The following is an 18566-nucleotide window of genomic DNA, read 5'->3' as shown; positions in this document are numbered from 1 at the left end:
GGAGGGAGATGTAAGAAGGACCTCGGGCAACTTTTTCACTGAATGGGTAGTCTGTATCTGGAATGAATTGTCAGAAGAAGTCATAGAAGCGAATATAATTATGACTTTCAAAAAACATATGGACGATATATGTATAGAAAAAATTTAGAGGACTACAGGCCAAATGCAAGCAAATAGGATCATCCGAGAATGCAATTTGGTCGGCATGGATATGGTAGATCATAGGGCCTGTTTCTGTACTGTACAACTCTATAATTCTTCCGAAAGCAAAAAAAAACAATGGGATTATTACCAGGAAGACTAGGATGTTATCCTCTCTGATATCTACCCAAAGTGAATAGCTTAAATTCTGATGATCTGGCCGTGGAATCATATTTGCTGTTTGGAAACATTTTGTGTACAAATTGGCTGTTGTTTTTCCAACCATCCATACGTGAATGGTATGTTGGCATTCATAGCAAGAGGATTTGAGTTTAGGAGCAGGGAGGTTCTACTGCAGTTGTACAGGGGATTGGTGAGACCGCACCTGGAGTATTGTGTGTAGTTTTGGTCTCCTAATCTGAGGAAAGACGTTCTTGCCTTAGAGGGAGTACAGAGAAGGTTCACCAGATTGATCCCTGGGATGGCGGGACTTTCATATGAAGAAAGACTGGATAGACTAGGCTTGTACTCGCTGGAATTTAGAAGACTGAGGGGGGATCTTATAGAAACATATAAAATTCTTAAGGGGTTGGAGAGGCTAGATGCGGGAAGATTGTTCCCGATGTTGGGGGAGTCCAGAGCCAGGGGTCACAGCTTAAGGATAAGGGGGAAGTCTTTTAGGACCGAGATGAGAAAACATTTCTTCACACAGAGAGTGGTGAGTCTGTGGAATTCTCTGCCACAGAAGGTAGTTGAGGCCAGTTCATTGGCTATATTTAAGAGGGAGTTAGATGTGGCCCTTGTGGCTAAAGGGATCAGGGGGTATGGAGAGAAGGCAGGTACAGGTTACTGAGCTGGATGATCAGCCATGATCATATTGAATGGCGGTGCAGGCTTGAAGGGCCGAATGGCCTATTCCTGCACCTATTTTCTATGTTTCTATTAAAAAAAAACTAAACATGGTTTTAAAATTGTCCTTGGAACACTTTGAACAGAGCAGAGGTTGTGACGGGCATAGGAGTGATGCAAGTTCTTTCCCTGTTGCATTTCATTTTGTTGTGAAGCAGCCTTTTTAATTAATGTTGGTATAAAGTCAATAGCATTATTGTTAGCAATCTTCCAATTAAAAATGTATAATTAAAAGTCCTCAATTTTAATTTTCAGCTGCTGCTTGTTGCAAAATGGTCTCCAGCTGCAACTTAAATGGGACTAAGTTATGACAAATGCATTCCTGTTCTCAGAGTAATATTCAGTTAGAAAGATCTGCTGAAGGTGAGAACATCACATGTTGAGAAGGGATAGGAGCAGAATTAGGCCATTGGGACCATCAAGTCTACTCCCCCCTTTCAATCATGGCTGATCTTTCTTTTCCTCAATCCCATTCTCCTGCCTTCACCCATAACCCTTGACACCCTTACTAACTACAGATGCTCCCCGACTAACGATGCTTCGGCGTACGATATTTCGACTTTGCAATGGTGCAAACGCTGGGCAATGGCAGCGACCCGTAGCTCGCTTCTGGCCACATGATCAGGTGTATTAAATGCACTTCGTACGATATTTTCGGTTTCCGATGGGTTTATCGGAACATAACCCCATTGTAAATTGAGGAGCACCTGTAATTGGAAGACCGATGCCATTAAAGTGCTTTGGGATGTGCTGAAAATTGATCCCTGGAATAAAAAGAACGTTTGTCTGTGAAAGTCCACTGGATCTCCTGGTTGCTGCTCCCCTTAACTCCATCCCTATTCTCACACCGAACTTTCTGTCCTTTATTGCCAGAGTGAAGCCCCATGTAAACTGAAAGAACAGCACCTTGCATTTCACTTGGGTAGCTTACGACATTGAATTCACCAATTTCAAGTAATACCCCCTACCCCCTTCTGTTTTCCCTTTCTCTCTTCACATCCCCTACCCCGCCCCTCCCCCCCCCCCTTTTCCCCCAAACCCCACCCTGGCATCCAACAATTCTCCCACCATTTCCCATCAGGACATATCTAGGTAATTCTCCACATTGTTCAAAAGATGCCTGACAATTGGGTAAAGTCATTGGGTGTAAGTAAGAGTGAAAATGCCCTAGGATGCCATTATTTTGGTTGATGCCAACTTCCCTACTGCTGGGAAGCTTTTTAGTAGTGGCATGCTTGTACTTCAGTTTTACTTGTATTGGTATTACTCTCTGATAAATAGGTGTGGTAAACGAGTCGTGGGTGTTTGATTTTCATTTGTACCTGCAACGGAATAAAGACATTCCTACTTGATTCAGATTAACAGGCCCATGAACGCATTAACACACAGAAATATATATAATAATAAAATTAATAACCATAATACGATAACAATAATAATGCAAAACCAAAGTCTGTAGTGCAACCAAAGCCAGTCCATAGAGTCATAGTTGCTGAAGTTAATGTTGTTGTGTTCAAGAGCCTCATGGTTGCTGGGAAGAAGCTATTCTAGAACCTGGTGGTCATGATTTTCAGGCTCCTGCACCTTCTTCCCATTGGTAGCAGCCAGACGAGAGCATGGGCAAGGTGGTATTGGTCTTTGATATTGTCTACCTTTTTGAGGCAGTACCCCCTATAGATCCCTTAAACGAGAGGGATGTCTGTACCTGTGATGGACCAGGCAGTGTTTATCACTCTCTGAAATCTAGTTATAGACAGTAATCAAGAGGCTGGGCTAACCATTTAAAGACAGTGTAGCAGAGTGATTTAAAATCACTTTAATTAAACATATAGATCTAGTTTCTGTGGAGATGACTTCAGATCATTGCAGAAACACACTTGGTGTGGGAAATTTGGCTGATGTGCTTTAAGGTGAGAGAAGGAAAGTGGAAAGGAGATGTAGGGGACAAGATTTTTTAATGCAGGATGGTGGGTGTGTGAAACACAAGGAGTGGCGGTGGAAACAGCGACGATCATGGTTGGGGATCTTCCACTGAGCACCTTTCTACAATTTTAATTCCACCTTCATTGTGGGAGTGAGGATAAACCTATTGTAGTGGGAGGAATGAAAATATGTCTTCCTTCAACTGTAGGGTTGAGTGGAATTTATATTTTATTGACGTTTAGTGTGACCTGTTGTCAACTGTAACCACACACGCTCCTGGATCAGAGCACCTGGCAGGATTATGTAGTCAGCACAAACAGATCACATTTCCTTTGTCACAGTGTCGGGTGTTGGCATTTGTTAACTGGACAGCTTCAAATACCTTCCGAAGGAAACACATCTTAAAAATTGGTCAGGTTTAAAATTGGACAGTGTTGATGACTTGGTACTGTAACAAAAACAGCTCTACACAACGTCTTGTAGGAAATAAAAATGTTCGAATGCATTCTCCAGTGGAGATGACCAAATAAAACACACAGCACAGTGACAGGCCCCCATACCCAGTACCACTGCCACCAGAAGAGCAAGGCAACAGGCACAGGGGAAACATCACCAGCTGTAGATCTCCCTCATAAGAACATGTGATAGGAGTAGAATTAGGCCATTCGGCCCATCAAGTCTACACCATTCAATCATGGCTGACCTATCTCTCCCTCCGAATCCCATTCTCCTGCCTTCTCCCATAACCTCTGACACCCGGCCTAATCAAGGAATTAGTATTACTTTGGGATGGAGGGAGAACACATGGGAGCAACCTCCTAAAAGGAACCATTTCAAAGATCACCTCTCAGCCTTCCGCGCTCCAAGAAATAAAGTCTTAGTCTGTCCAAGCCTTCCCTATAGCTCAGAGCATAGTATCCTGGCAACATCCTCATACATCTTTTTTCCAGCTTATTGGCATTTTTCTTGTAGCAGTCTATATAGCTAAGTTTAAACATACTTTCCAACATTGTCCCATCCATTCCCTTTCCTTGTGTGTTTAAAGGCTTGTTCTTGCGTTTAGGTTTATCCCCCACCCTGTGTCGGTAATCTTTTTAACCATCCGCTATTTTTTTTGTTCCACAGGTCGCAATGAGTTGATAGCCAGGTACATCAAGTTAAGAACAGGGAAGACACGAACCAGGAAGCAGGTAAACTAGACCGACGGGAGGATTGCATGTCGGAGAGTGTTGCCTTGGTCTCTGGCGGGTCAGGTCCCTTGCATAGCTGCTGCAGAATGCCATTGACCTGCTATGCACATCACTGTCATCACTGCAGTTACATTCATGAAAACAAAATGGCTGCTTCCATTTGCCTTGGACATTCATCAATGGATTAGGTTCAGGAATTAAGTTTTCTTTCTTATATAGATGCTAATGTTGGAGCAATGCTTTAAATGGGTAGTTCACCAGTATAAAAATGGCTGTGATGATTTAGAATGTGCCATTGGAGATGTCAGAACTGTTTAGACGATAGAGTAGGGTCGGACGAGGCTCTTTCCATTGGTTTGAGGTTTGGATGAGGGGAGAAAGTGGTTATGAATCACTTCTGCACCCAGAGGGTGGAAGGAATTTGGAACTTCAACAAATGGGAATTAATTTTAATTTCTTTTCTAATTTTTAACCTGAGGTATCTAGCTTTTTGCTAACCATGATCCAATTGAATGACAGCAACACCGGCAAGATGGCTTCCCCTTGTTCATATGTTGAGTGAAAGGGTGTATTGAGCCACATCATGGTGGTATTTCTTTGGGATGGGGGGAGATTACATAGGAGCAACCTCTTAAAAGGAACCATTTTAAAAATGAAGATCGCCTCCACCCCCCTACCTCCACTCTCTGCCTCCTCTCCCCTGCACCTCCTCATTACAAATAAGTCCCCAGAAAGTACTCGGGTAGAATAACATATTAATTCATTGTACCAAGCTCTGGTTCCGTCATGACAAAATATTTAATTGTGCCTTTATCTGCCCAGTTAGAAGAATGAAACTTAATCTCGAAGGTTGCTCTATTTTAAAACGACCTCATTCCCCATGTTGTGGAGTCAGCCAGTCAGATGTTTTGGATGAATTGGTGTTTAAATGATACCCATCTTGCACTCACGTATTCAGAATTGTGTAGTAAATTAACTTGCAACTAACCATTTGCTAATGAAGTGACAAATTCTTGATAAGTGGAATTCAGGTGTGGTCAAGTTGAATGATAGGTCTGGCTTGAGAGGCTGACTGGCCTCTCTTAGGGTTTGTGCATTCCGCAATTAAGATTACTTTCTACTCTGAATATCTTTGGAGGGTTTTGTGCAGGCTTACTGGTTTCCAGATGAGCAGTGCTTCAGACGTGAGCCCACAAAGCCATTCTTTCTTTTAAAACATCAGGAGAAAAATTGTCAATGTTGAAATCATAGCTTGTGATATCGTGAGCCTGACAACAGCTCGAAACACTGTCAATATATTCCCTCAGGTCATTTCTCAATTGATCAGATAATTTGCATCCCTGTTAGTAAGTAAACCCCTTGTGCTATCCCAATGTATGTATTATTGATAATATCTCTTTAGTTGGGCTGGCCCTCCAGTCAATTGACTATTTGCCTTTGGTTGAATTATCCGGCAGTCCCATCGCCATTATTGATGATAAAATATGCCCATGTCCCTCTCGCCTGGTGTTTCTTTCTAAGAGAGTCATTGAGGTATGGAGCTCAACAGCACGAAAACAAGCTCTTTGGCTCACCTTGTCTATACGGACCAAGTTGGTATACTGAGTTGGTCCTATTTGTTCCATTGCCCTCTCAATCCTTATCCACATATCTGTCCAAATGTCTCCCCAAAGTTATAATTGTATCCACTTCTATAGCTTCCTCTGGCAGATCATTCCATATCATATCATCATATCATATATATACAGCCGGAAACAGGCCTTTTCAGCCCACCAAGTCCGTGCCGCCCAGCGATCCCCGTACACTAACACTATCCTACACCCACTAGGGACAATTTTTACATTTACCCAGCCAATTAACCTACATACCTGTACGTCTTTGGAGTGTGGGAGGAAACCGAAGATCTCGGAGAAAACCCACGCAGGTCACGGGGAGAACGTACAAACTCCTTACAGTGCAGCACCCGTAGTCAGGATCGAACCTGAGTCTCCGGCGCTGCATTCGCTGTAAAGCAGCAACTCTACCGCTGCGGATTCCAGATTCGGACTATTCTCTGAATGAAAAAGTTGCCCGTCTCACTTTAAGCCGATTCCTTCTAGTGTTAGAATCTCCCCCCCCGGCAAAAAGACTGAGTATTCATTTTAATCCATGCCCCTCGTGATCTCGTACATCTCAATAACCTTGAACGTGCACCCGCCACCTTGCTCGAAACCACGTGACCTATGGGAGACCTACAGCACCCAAGGTTCAAGAGAAAAGCAATAGGTTAGGTGAAAATCTGGGCAGTTTGTCCTATGTCCTTCTAAGTGATCGGAACTAGTCCAAGTGATCACTCCGGTATCTGCCTCTATAATTATCTAATGATATCTGCCTCGATAATGATGGACTGAAACCAGTCCAGCTTTCGCTTAAAGCAATTCATTGAATCATAGCCATCATTTAGATGGATCTTGTAAGTCCGAAAGGATAAAAACCCAGCTCCCGACATGCAATTGGTCTTGCACAATTTATAATGGTAACCGTTCATTTAATTAGTGCAAACTGTCAATCTATAACCATCTTTCAATCGTCAGAGCCTGTTTCTCCAAGGTGTAAAGTCTCACCTCTTTTTATTACTCAATGACTCTGTGACTCCATCTATCAAGGCATGGGAGGTACTTTACACCGGTGATTATTCTGGTCTCCTGGAGCCTCCTCTCCGAACTTCAGAATCAGCCGTGACTGCCATAAATCTCTTATGAATTTTTGTTTGAGGCCAAACACGTGGATTGGAGTTCTATTTTTTATTTTCTCAATGCACCAATTTGCATTGCGTCAATTAATTGGATTGAGAGCTGCTTCCTAATTACGTTCTTTGTGCTGCAGGTCAAGTGGGGCCTTGGTTGTAAGAACCCGAATGTTTTGTTTTCCTTTTATTTATTTATATTTTGGGTGAATAAAAAATCTGCGGCGTAACTGTCGATATTTTATTCCTTTAAACTGATTTTTCTAATTGAAGTGCAGTCTTCCAACGGCTGTATATTAGTTTTTTCTTTGTGCATGTTTTGTTTTAATACTTACGCTGATGCTTGTGCTCCAATCCAATCAACTGATGACAATGTCATGGATAGCGCTAAGATTCAGAAGTCCACCTGTCACTTGGCGACGTAAACCTTCTCCATCCAGGTCCACACATGCAGCAGTTGTGTGGAGGTTTCTGCAGTGATGACACACCATGCTGCATTGGTGCATAGTTGCCCGCTGGGAATTCAAATTCCTCACACGTGCTAAGCTGGTTAAGAAGGTGTAGATAATGTTTTATCCAAAACAACAGCAATCGACTGAAGACAGAACACATGTTTCACCTTTAATTTGCCTTTTTTTTTTTGTTTCACGGGGTACAAAATGTAGGTGTCTAGTCATATACAGGTGTTAGCAAGAAAGAAAGTTCGGGAGATTCAAGCCGCCATCAAGGTACGTCCGGTTTGCTGCTTTGCACATGGGCATTTGTTTCCATGGTTACAGGCTTTTTTCTCTCTTTGTTTTCATCCACTCCCCGACCCTTGCAGGTGTCTAGTCACATTCAGGTTCTTGCCCGAAGGAAATCCCGTGAGATTCATTCCAAGCTGAAGGTATGCGCTTTCCTGCTTTGGGCTTGCTATTGCTTCATTTCCGTCTTTCTACTCTCTCCCATCCGTGGAGGTTACTTTCTCCTCTGCTGACACGCTCTCTGAGCCTCTGCTCCCCTTGCATGCCATTATCCGTGATGCTGTTTTTAATTTAACCCTCTGGGCGACATGCTCTTGGGAAGAGCAGATCAAAATGATTCGGCCCATCATTGGCAAATTCTGTTGAGGTGGATTGAAGATAATGAAGAGAATGTAAATTTGCATGAATCTTAAAATCCCTTTCACTGTATGTGCACAGTTTGCAAAAACAAAGTGTGCAGAAATCTGGCATTTGTGTTAGACACGAGAAATTATAACAAGCTTTTGACAAACAGGTTGTTAGCCCTGAGTTTTAAATTTTGTAAGTACCACTGACACATACTCTTTCACACACAAACATAGTCTGCAGTTGAATCTTCATTTTCACACCATTGTAGGATTGAGATAAAGGATGTGCTAGAAAACTCAAATGACAAAATAGTCATGAGGCAGATTTGACCTAAATGCCTGTTTAAATAAAAAATCCACTTGGCTTCAAGGCCACAGAAAAGAGACAAGAGAGTTTGGTTGTCATGTGTACCGACAACAGAAACATGAAATTCTAATGTGCTGCTGCTGCAGCTTAACAGGCCCACAAATGCAATAAAACACTGATGATATATAATAATGAAAAACACAATAAATTAATAATATCTGTAATATGAGGTAACCAAAATAATGTAAAATTTCGGGCCACTGGAAGCAAAAGGCTTATTTGCTCGGTAACTGTGCATGGTCCTCAAAGGGTTAAATGACGAATAGGAACAAAGAAAACAGCATTGTTTTTATTTCCGACCAGATATGCTAAATTGCATGGTACAGATAACAAGCTAGCCTGGCTCCGACAAGCTTGTTAAATATGTGAGGCATCTGGTTTTCTGAATGTAGCGAGAGCACGCTGGCAAAAATGATTGGAGCTGCAGACTGACTTGTAACAGCACCCGCTTCTCCACCCAGCTTAGAGGGGTCGGTGGGAACTGGAGGCTTTCTGTGCCCACCTCACACACATGCATGCACAGACACAGATTCACAGTCGTGCTCACACACTCAAACTCACACTCACGCACACAGTCACGCACATACACATCCATACTACGAATGTTGATAGGTACACACGCTGACACGCACACATGCTCACACGCACACACATGCTCACACGCACACACATGCTCACACACACACATGCTCACACACACGCTCACACACACACGCGCACACACACACACACACACACACACACTGGTGTTGACACTCTAAGAATGACACACTGACTACAGCAGATACATATCCTCTCACTTGCCCCTTCACACACACACACACACACACACACACACACACACACACACACACACACACACACACACACACACACTCACGTGTTGACACTCTAAGAATGACACACTGACTACAGCAGATACATATCCTCTCACTTGCCCCTTCACACACACACACACACACACACACGTGTTGACACTCTAAGAATGACACACTGACTACAGCAGATACATATCCTCTCACTTGCCCCTTCACACACACACACACACCCCTCCCTCCCCCACATATACACTCACTCTGCCCCACTCCACTCTATTCTACTCTGCAGCCCATCCATTTACCGAGTCAAATTATTCCATCAAACCTTCTCACGGCTTTAGGAAAGTGGTTTGATCTTAATGTCACTTGCCTGTTGTGTACTACCCTCTAGTGGTGTGAGAAACTCCATCCTGTCCCCTGCTAACTGACCATTCAGACTTGGCAAGAAATGAGAACAGCTTTGTAGACTCAGTCAACAGCTTACAGCATGGAAACTGCCAGGGCAGATACACCATAGTGAGCAAAAGGGAGTCACAGAGTTGTACAGCATATAAACAGGCCCTTGGGTTCACCGTGACTATGCCAGCTATCATGCCTATCTTCACTAATCCCACTTGCCTGCATTAATTCTACAGTGCCCTCCATTATGTTTGGGACAAAGACCCATCAGTTATTTATTTGCCTCTGTACTCCACAATTTTGAGATTTGTAATAGAACAAATCACGTGGTTAAAGTGCACATTGTCAGATTTTAATAAAGGCCATTTTTATACATTTTGGTTTCACCATGTAGAAATTACAGCAGTGTTTATACATAGTCCCCCCATTTCAAGGCACCATAATGTTTGGGACACAGCAATGTCATGTAAATGAAAGTAGTCATGTTTAGTATTTTGTTGCATATCCTTTGCAAGCAATGACTACTTGAAGTCTGCGATTCATGGACGTCACCAGTTTCTGGGTGTCTTCTCTGGTGATGCTCTGCCAGGCCTGTATTGCAGCCATCTTTAGCTTATGCTTGTTTTGGGGGCTAGTCCCCTTCAGTTTTCTCTTCAGCTTATAAAAGGCATGCTCAATTGGGTTCAGATTGGGTGATTGACTTGGCCACCCAAGAATTGACCATTTTTTAGCTTTGAAGAACTCCTTTGTTGCTTTAGCAGTATGTTTGGGATCATTGTCTTGCTGTCGAATGAACCGCCGGCCAATGAGTTTTGAGGCATTTGTTTGAACTTGAGCAGATAGGATGTGTCTGTACACTTCAGAATTCATTATGCTACTGCCATCAGCAGTTGTATCATCAATGAAGATAAGTGAGCCAGTACTTTCAGCAGCCATACATGCCCAGGCCATAACACCCCCACCACCGTGTTTCACAGATGAGGTGGTATGCTTTGGATCTTGGGCCATTGCTGAGTATAGAGTACTGTCACCTAATGTAATCTAACAAGATGGACTGGTGCAAAATACTGCCCTCACCCTCTACAAGAAAAACAATACAAATCTCTCTCCCCAACATCAGTCCTTACTCTCTTTAGCCAAAGGCGAGCTCCACAAGACTGGTGCATTGCTAATATGAAGCCAAACCAAAGATGATGGAAAGCCTGGAGGAAAGACTAGGTGCTTAGAGCTCTCTTGTACCTGCATTAAGGAGGCAATTAAACACACCTGGGCAATTACAAACGCCTGTGAAGCCATGTGTCCCCATCATTATGGTGCCCTGAAATCGGGGGGACTATGTATAAACACAGCTGTAATTTCTACATGGTGAAACTAAAATGTATAAAAATGGCCTTTATTAAAATCTGACAATGTGCACTTTAACCACATGTGATTTTTTTCTATTACAAATCTCAAATTGAGAAGTACAGTGGCAAATAAATAAATGATGGGTCTTTGTCCCAAACATTATGGAGGGCACTGTATATCCCTTTATGCCATGCTCATTCAAGTACCTGTTCAGAAGCCTCTCACATGTTTTTACTGTTCCTGATTCCACCACTTCCTCTGGCAACTCATTCCAGGTACCAGCTACTCTTTTATGAAAACTTTTACCCTTTAAATTTCCTTACTTTCACCTTCAATCAATGTCCTCTAGTTTTAGATGCTCCTTCCATGGCAAACAACCCTCGCTATCTACGTTTTACTCTCTTAAATTTATATACCTTTGGCGTGTCATCTCTCAACCTCCTTTGATCCGGAGAAAAATACGTGGCCTATAACTCAAGCCCTCCAATACATGCAACGTCCTTGTCAATCTTTCCTGTACCCTCTCCAGCTTAATCTGCACACAATACTTCAAGTATGCCCTAACAACCTTTTATACACTGCAATGTGATGTCCCAACTCTTACGTTTGATGCCTCGGATGAAGTGCCCTCTTTGCCTTCCTCACCACTTTACCTACCTGTGTTGCCTGTTCCAGGCAACTATGCACGTGTACCTCAAGGTCACTGTTTATCAACATTCCCCAGGGCCTTGCCATTGTGCATGCTCTGACCTGGTTTTACTTCCCAAAAGGCTTCATCTTGCGTGACGAATGAGTTAAATTCTTTCTGCCATTCCATTGCCCACTTTTGCCCATTATATCCTGTTATAAGCTCAAATGCAAGAGACTGTAGACATTGGAACCGTGAGCAAAAATCAACGTGCTGGAGGATCAGGTTATGCTTTGGGTTGAGACTCTTCTGCAGACTGATGGGAGTGGGGGTGGGGGGGGGGGGGTGGGGTGGGGTGGAGTGGGGAGGTGATAGCTGGTAAAAAGAGGTGAGGGGAAGGGGTGGGGCAAGGGCTAGCTAGTGACAGGTAAATGAGGGTGAGGAGAGGTTGATTGGTAGATGTGTCATGCGGGGGAGAGAAGGGTGGAGATAGTAACCATGGCTGTAGGTGATAAGTGGAGAAGACAAAAGAGTGGTGGAATCTGATGAGAGTGGAAGGGGGGAGTGAAATATAGAACCGGAGGGGGTGGTAGAATGGTGGGTTGTTGGCACTGGAGGGGTAGGTGGAAAACATTTCCACTGCTCATCACCCACCCTTCCCCACTCCAGATTCCCCATTTTTCTTTTACCTCCACCTTTCTCTCCTCCATCAGATTCATCCACTCATCAACCCCTCCTCATCTGGTTCCACCTATCACTTAACATCACTTGCCAACTCTTGCCCCACTCTTCCCTTCACCTCTTTCTACCAGCTATCTCCCCTCTAGTCTACGAGTCTAAAGAAGGGTCCTGTCTCAAAATTTCTGTCCAATCCCTCCACAGTTGCTGCCTAACCCAACAAGTTTCTCCAGCACTTTTTTTTGTTTTTTGTAAACTCAGACAGACCTTCACTGTCCACCACACCATCAACTGTGGTGTCATCTATAGATTTGATAATTATGCCACTTGCATTCTTTTCCAAATCACAGACCTCCAATCAGGTCAATTTTGCATCCAATTTGCTTGCGCAACCTGGATCCCTTGCGTTCTAACTCTATGGAACAACCTACCAACTTACCAACGCCTTGTCGAAGGCCTTACTAAAGTTCATCTTGACAAGGTCTACCACCCTACCCTCTCCTGCCCTCTCTGTCATCATGGATATGATCTCCCACACACAAAACCATGTTGACTATCTCTAATCAAATGCAAATAAATCCTCTCTCTCAGAATCCCTTCCTATAACTTTCCCACCACTGAGGTAAGGCTCATTAGCCTGTAGTTCTCTGGCTTATTCCTGCTGCCATTCTGAAATAAAGGCTTAATATTAGCAATGCACCAGTCTTGTGGAGCTCGCCTTTGGCTAAAGAGAGTAAGGACTGATGTTGGGGAGAGAGATTTGTATTGTTTTTCTTGTAGAGGGTGAGGGCAGTATTTTGCACCAGTCCATCTTGTTAGATTACATTAGGTGGCAGTACTTGTTACTCAGCAATGGCATTAAATTGCATCTAGCGTTAGACTGAGTTCCACACCATCATGGATTGGGATCATAAAACAAGAGTGCTGGAGGGTGGGTCAGGCAGCATTTGTGGATGGAAATGGACAGAAGATGTTTTGGGTCGGGACCTTTCATCTCCAGTTTGAAAATGGGTCCCAATCTGAAACATTGCCTGTCCATTCTCTCCACAGATGCTGGCTGACCCACTGAGTTCCTCCAGCATTCTGTTTTCTGCTCAGGATTCCAGCACCTGCACTCTTGTATCTTCATGCACTCGGAGTTAGAAGCCTAAGAATGCCCTCTTTCAGAATTATTATTCATTCAAAATATGTCACTACGTAGCAAAAGATATAATGTAGCAACAAAGCAAGTCCATTGAAGCGTTGGTAAACCAAATGAGTTAATGTTGACTGGGGTACAACATTATTGTACTTGAAGCAATTGTATATGAAAGATAGACACAAAAAGTTGGGGTCATTCAACGGGACAGGCAGCATCTGGAGAGAAGGAATGGGTGATGTTTCGGGTCGCAAAGTGCGTTTATTTTTAGTTTATTAAGTCCCAAAGTGAGTTTATTTTTTTAAAAGTAGAACAAAATGAGTACAGGTGCCAGAGGTTATGGGAAGAAGGCGGGAGAATGGGATTAGGAGGGAGAGATAGATCAGCCATGATTGAATGGGGGAGTAGACTTGATGGGCCGACTGGCCTAATTCTGCTCCTATCACTTATGATCTAATGAAAATATTTAGTTTCAAAATCAAAAGGGAAACTTGCAGAGGGTTCTTAATGAATAACCCAGGTGTTAGCACAGCCAGGCTTTGTCATGGTTCTATCGAGCGATATTTTGTTGCTTGTCCATAACCTAGTTGCCAGGACAACTACACTTTCATTATTCATTCCTCTTGATGGGTTAGATGACAAAGCATTGAGGGAGGCAGCGATCCAAATGGATTTAGTGCTGAGGAGGACCCCACCGAATGACTCGTGCCAACTCTGTCCTCGCTCCACTCTGTCCAATTAAACAGTGTCACCAGCCTCTCATTCCTTGTGATCTCCCCTAAAGTCAGTTCAGTGGACTTGTTTTTTTCTCTTCTGATGATGCACTTTAAATCTCTGAATTTTCACCTCTCTTTGCCCCCCACCATTCAGAACTGCACTTTTTCAGACACACAAACTGACCCACAGATAAAACCCTGGGCTCCTGCGTTTCTTATACTGATCAAAAATCTTAGGTAAACTTACAACCACTTCCTCTGCAATGGTTTCTTGTCTGCTTGTATTTCGGCCGGTTCTTCTTCTTTCCAGATGCCACTCTATTCTTACCCACACAGAGAATGATGCCAAATTGTTCCTGCTAGGCATTATTTGTGTAAAAAAAATGTTTTTTTAATAATTCATATGCCAGAGGAAAACTCCTTTTGATGGAGGGATTGGCAGAGTTTCACTGCACAATGAACAGGATTAATGGATGCTCGTTAGGCAGCGCCTGGCTATGTCTGCATGCTCTTTCATAGGTATTGGCTGATGCTTGGCTGACACAGAGAGCTTTTTTACACTAACTGCTTTCTCTCTCATGAAAAGCAAATTATAAGGCAGGCCTAGAGGCAGAGAGGGGAAAAATTTGTTTATGCCTTTGAGTTTAGTTGTTCCTAATCCAACTGAGCATTTACAAGGAACAGTGTTTGTGTAAGAGCTTTATAGTATAAGATTTACATGTATTACATTCAAAGAAAAAAGAAGATTGCAAAGTTCACCTCATCCATGAATGTTGTGTTTTTATTGAATTGAATTTCTTTTCTAGTAAGTTCAAGTCGTTGATATTTAAGAAAAAAATTCTGTCGAGTTAATTCTCAACTGTCCTGGATTTTATAATTTCCTCAGTGCTTTGAAATCTGTTATCAATGAACAGAAAGTGCATGAATTGTACTCTCAAAACATTTGTTCCTACTCCCCAACACATTGCAAATATTTACGGCTTCTGAGAAATTGTACAGCAATGGCTAAATCAGTCATGAAGTGAAATGCAAGAGATATTTAATTTGCTTTTCTTATGTGATAAATTCAGGGGGAAAAAAAAATCTATTGAAATCAAAGTGACAGAGGATAGTGGAATGGTTTCAGGGGCTTTGGTTGCTGGGCGGATTTGGGTCTGTAGTCCTTTGGTCAGAGAAGGTGTTGAAGAGGCTTGATGAAGTCAACAAGGAGAAACTGTTCCCAGTGGCTGAAGATTTGAGGATAAAGATTTAATGCAAATAAGAAAAGAAAGGATATGAAATGTTCTCGTGTGCAGTGAGGTGCTGTCCGGAGGTGAAGGGGGCAGATTCTGAAGGGAACTGGATGTAAATGACCAGGGTAAATTTTGCAGTGGACTTTCAAGGAAATGCGACCCCTTCCAACAACCACAACAAAGACCAAATAAACTTTACGATCCTATTAGCAACGAGTTATACTGAGCAGAGGTAGAGTATGTACGGTATGGCGGCACGGTAGCGCAGCGGTAGAGTTGCTGCTTTACAGCGAATGCAGCGCCGGAGACTCAGGTTCGATCCTGACTACGGGTGCTGCACTGTAAGGAGTTTGTACGTTCTCCCCGTGACCTGCGTGGGTTTTCTCCGAGATCTTCGGTTTCCTCCCACACTCCAAAGACGTACAGGTATGTAGGTTAATTGGCTGGGTAAATGTAAAAATTGTCCCTAGTGGGTGTAGGATAGTGTTAATGTACGGGGATCGCTGGGCGGCACGGACTTGGAGGGCCGAAAAGGCCTGTTTCCGGCTGTATATATATGATATGATATGATGATATGTAAACATTACATATTCACTTGTTGAGGTGAACACAGGCTTTATACATGACTAGACACAAAGGACCTTTTGTCTGAAGAAGGGTCCCCATCCTATTTGTCACGTATCCACCTTCTCCAGAGATGCTGCCTGAAGCTGCAAGCTACTCCAGCACTGTGTTTTTTTTTGTAATTCAACATCTGCTGTTCTTTGTATCACCTATAAACATAAGCTGTGGTCTCTCATTGAGGAGTGCTGTCCACGGGAGGTGCAGAAAGACAATCTTTTACAGTAAAAACCTGCTGTTGTGCAGATGAAATGAAAATTCCCTTTTAACTTGGAGGGAAGAGCTGTGGAGATTATAAAATGTTTGTTCGCACTTATAAAGAGTCAGGCAGCACAAAATTGTGGCTTTTGGACCACCTTGTCAAGCTGACCAAGATACCCATCGAAACTAGTCCCATTTACCCACATCCCTCTACACCTTTCCGATCCATGTATCTGTCCAAATGTCTTATAAATGTTGTTGTACCTGCCTCAACCACATCCTCTGGCAGTTTGTTCCAATAAATACCGCCCTAGGTGTAACTGCCCTGAGGTTCCTATTAAATCTTTCCCCTCTCACTCTACACCTTCTAGTTCTTGAATCCTGACCCTGGGGAATGCAATTTATTCACCTGACATTAAAAAAAACACCCATAAATTCACTCAGCAAAAAACTGTTTCTACTGGAACCAGAAGATGTAGATTTAGGATAATTGTCAAAAGAACCAAAGGAGAGAATTTTTTTAATGCATCTAGTTATTGAAATCGAGAACACATAACTGCAAAAATTGAAGTTTCAGAAGACAACTTGGATAAACACTCAAAGTTATAGGACTCTAGGGAAAGCATGGGGCATATATGAGATGACTAAAGTCATGGAGCTGTACAGGATGGAAACAGGCCTTTTGGCCCAGCTTGTCAATGTTGACCAAATTGGTATTCTGGGTTAAGTCCCATTTGCCTGCATTTGCCCCATACTCCTCTGACCCTTCCTATCTTTATCTCTCAAAATGTCTTTTGAAAATCATAATTATATCTGTTTTTTGTAGCTTACTGTAGCAGCTCATTCCAGATATGAACTACCATCTGGGTGAAAATTTTGCCACTGTTAGTTAGACCTGTTAAATACCTCCCTTGTCAGTGTCATAGTTATAAGAGCAGAATGAGACTATTCAACTCATCAAGTTTACTCTGCCATTCAATCATGGCTGATCTGTCTTTCTCTGTCAACCCCATTCTCTTGCCTTCTCCCCATAACCCATGACACCTGTACTTTTATCCCCTCTCACCGTAGCTCTATGCCTTCTAGTTTTAGAATCCTCTTCCCTCGGGGAAAGATTGTGAACGTTCCCTTTATTCATTGCTCCTCATGACCTCAGAGTCTTTCAGGGAAAGGACAAAGAAACAATGGGTCAAACAGCCACTGCCTCTGTTGCAAGATGATTCTGCGATAAAGTAGCAAAATGGTCTTTAATCAAATCAGAATGACTTTTCAACATAAAAGGGCCATGCTTGGAAAAACCGCCACCCTGTCTGCTCCTCACATTGGGTGATTAATTTTGTCCTCTGAGTTCTGTTAGCAGAGACCTTTTTTTTCCACTCTAATTTTTAAGGCACAGGGTGTTAAAGTTGGAGCTTTTACAGGCTTTATGGATGGATGGCATTTCTCGCAGTGTTTTGGGTAGGGAGAGGGGAAGGGGGAGAACAACGATTATTAAGTTTCAGTGCCAAGAGCAATTTGTAACGATGTTGATCAAACAGTCAAAGCAGCTGAACAAAGCTTTTAAAACCAACGAGGAACAATTTTGTTGTTTCGTTCTGTGGATGTGGTGATTTAGTTGGACATTTACAAGTGAGGATGCCGGATAGTAGTGACCAGATTTCTATTTGTGTCATTCCCAAATGAAGGGGCAACCAACAACTGATGTCATTAAATTGCCTGAATAAAGGAGGGGGAAAATCCAGAACAGTTTTGCCATTTTGCATTGATTACTGTTATGTTTATTTTAACGTATGTAATTTGGGTTTCTTTTTTGTTCTGCTATCCAAAAATAATTTAACAAACTATTTGTTGTTGTATACAGGTAACAAACATGGTGAGTATTTTTAAAAGATTGGCTCTTATTTATTTTGTTGCTTCTGTGTAGTGGGATGGGCATGCTTGGCCGATGATATTGCTGGCAGGGTGTATGTAATGCTGAAGGAATGTGCACCTAGGAGGGACCTGCTGCTCTGTGTCTTTCTGAGACAACTTCCCTGTAGAATGGCTACCCCTCCTATGCCAACTCGCATGCCCCCCTTGCTCGCTTGCTGTCCCTCAGCCTTGGGTTTGCCTGATACCCAACCCAAGCTTACTGTAACCCCATAATGAGCATTCACCTGATTGCAGGGAGCTGGTTGATACCTTTAATTTAGTTTAGAGATACAGCGCGGAAACAGGCCCTTCGGCCCACCGGGTCCGCGCCGACCAGCGATCCCCATTTATTAACACCATCCTGTACCCACTAGGGATAATCTTTACATTTACCAAGCCAATTAACCTACATACCTATACGTCTTTGGAGTGTGGGAGAAAACCGAAGATCTCGTAGAAAACCCTTGCTGTCATGGGGAGAACGTACAAACTCCGTACAGACAGCACCCGTAGTCAGGATGGAACCTGTGTC

At 42.9% G+C, this 18566-nt stretch overlaps 1 protein-coding gene across 1 annotated transcript in view; it reads left to right on the top strand.

The window, feature by feature from the left end:
- The window catches only part of LOC144602163 (transcriptional enhancer factor TEF-1), a 124684-nt gene that overhangs the window by 69283 nt on the left and 36835 nt on the right, over nt 1–18566 (top strand). The window contains exons 4-7 of the mRNA XM_078414900.1: nt 4099–4163; nt 7554–7616; nt 7712–7774; nt 17985–17996. Coding sequence (XP_078271026.1) covers nt 4099–4163; nt 7554–7616; nt 7712–7774; nt 17985–17996 — 203 coding nt within the window. The remainder of the gene's footprint in view (nt 1–4098; nt 4164–7553; nt 7617–7711; nt 7775–17984; nt 17997–18566) is intronic.

Source organism: Rhinoraja longicauda, chromosome 18, assembly GCF_053455715.1.
Source record: "Rhinoraja longicauda isolate Sanriku21f chromosome 18, sRhiLon1.1, whole genome shotgun sequence".
Taxonomy (NCBI): Eukaryota; Metazoa; Chordata; class Chondrichthyes; order Rajiformes; family Arhynchobatidae; genus Rhinoraja; species Rhinoraja longicauda.
The sequence above is the reverse complement of the archived record's forward strand: the minus strand, read 5'-3'. Positions and strand labels throughout refer to the sequence as shown.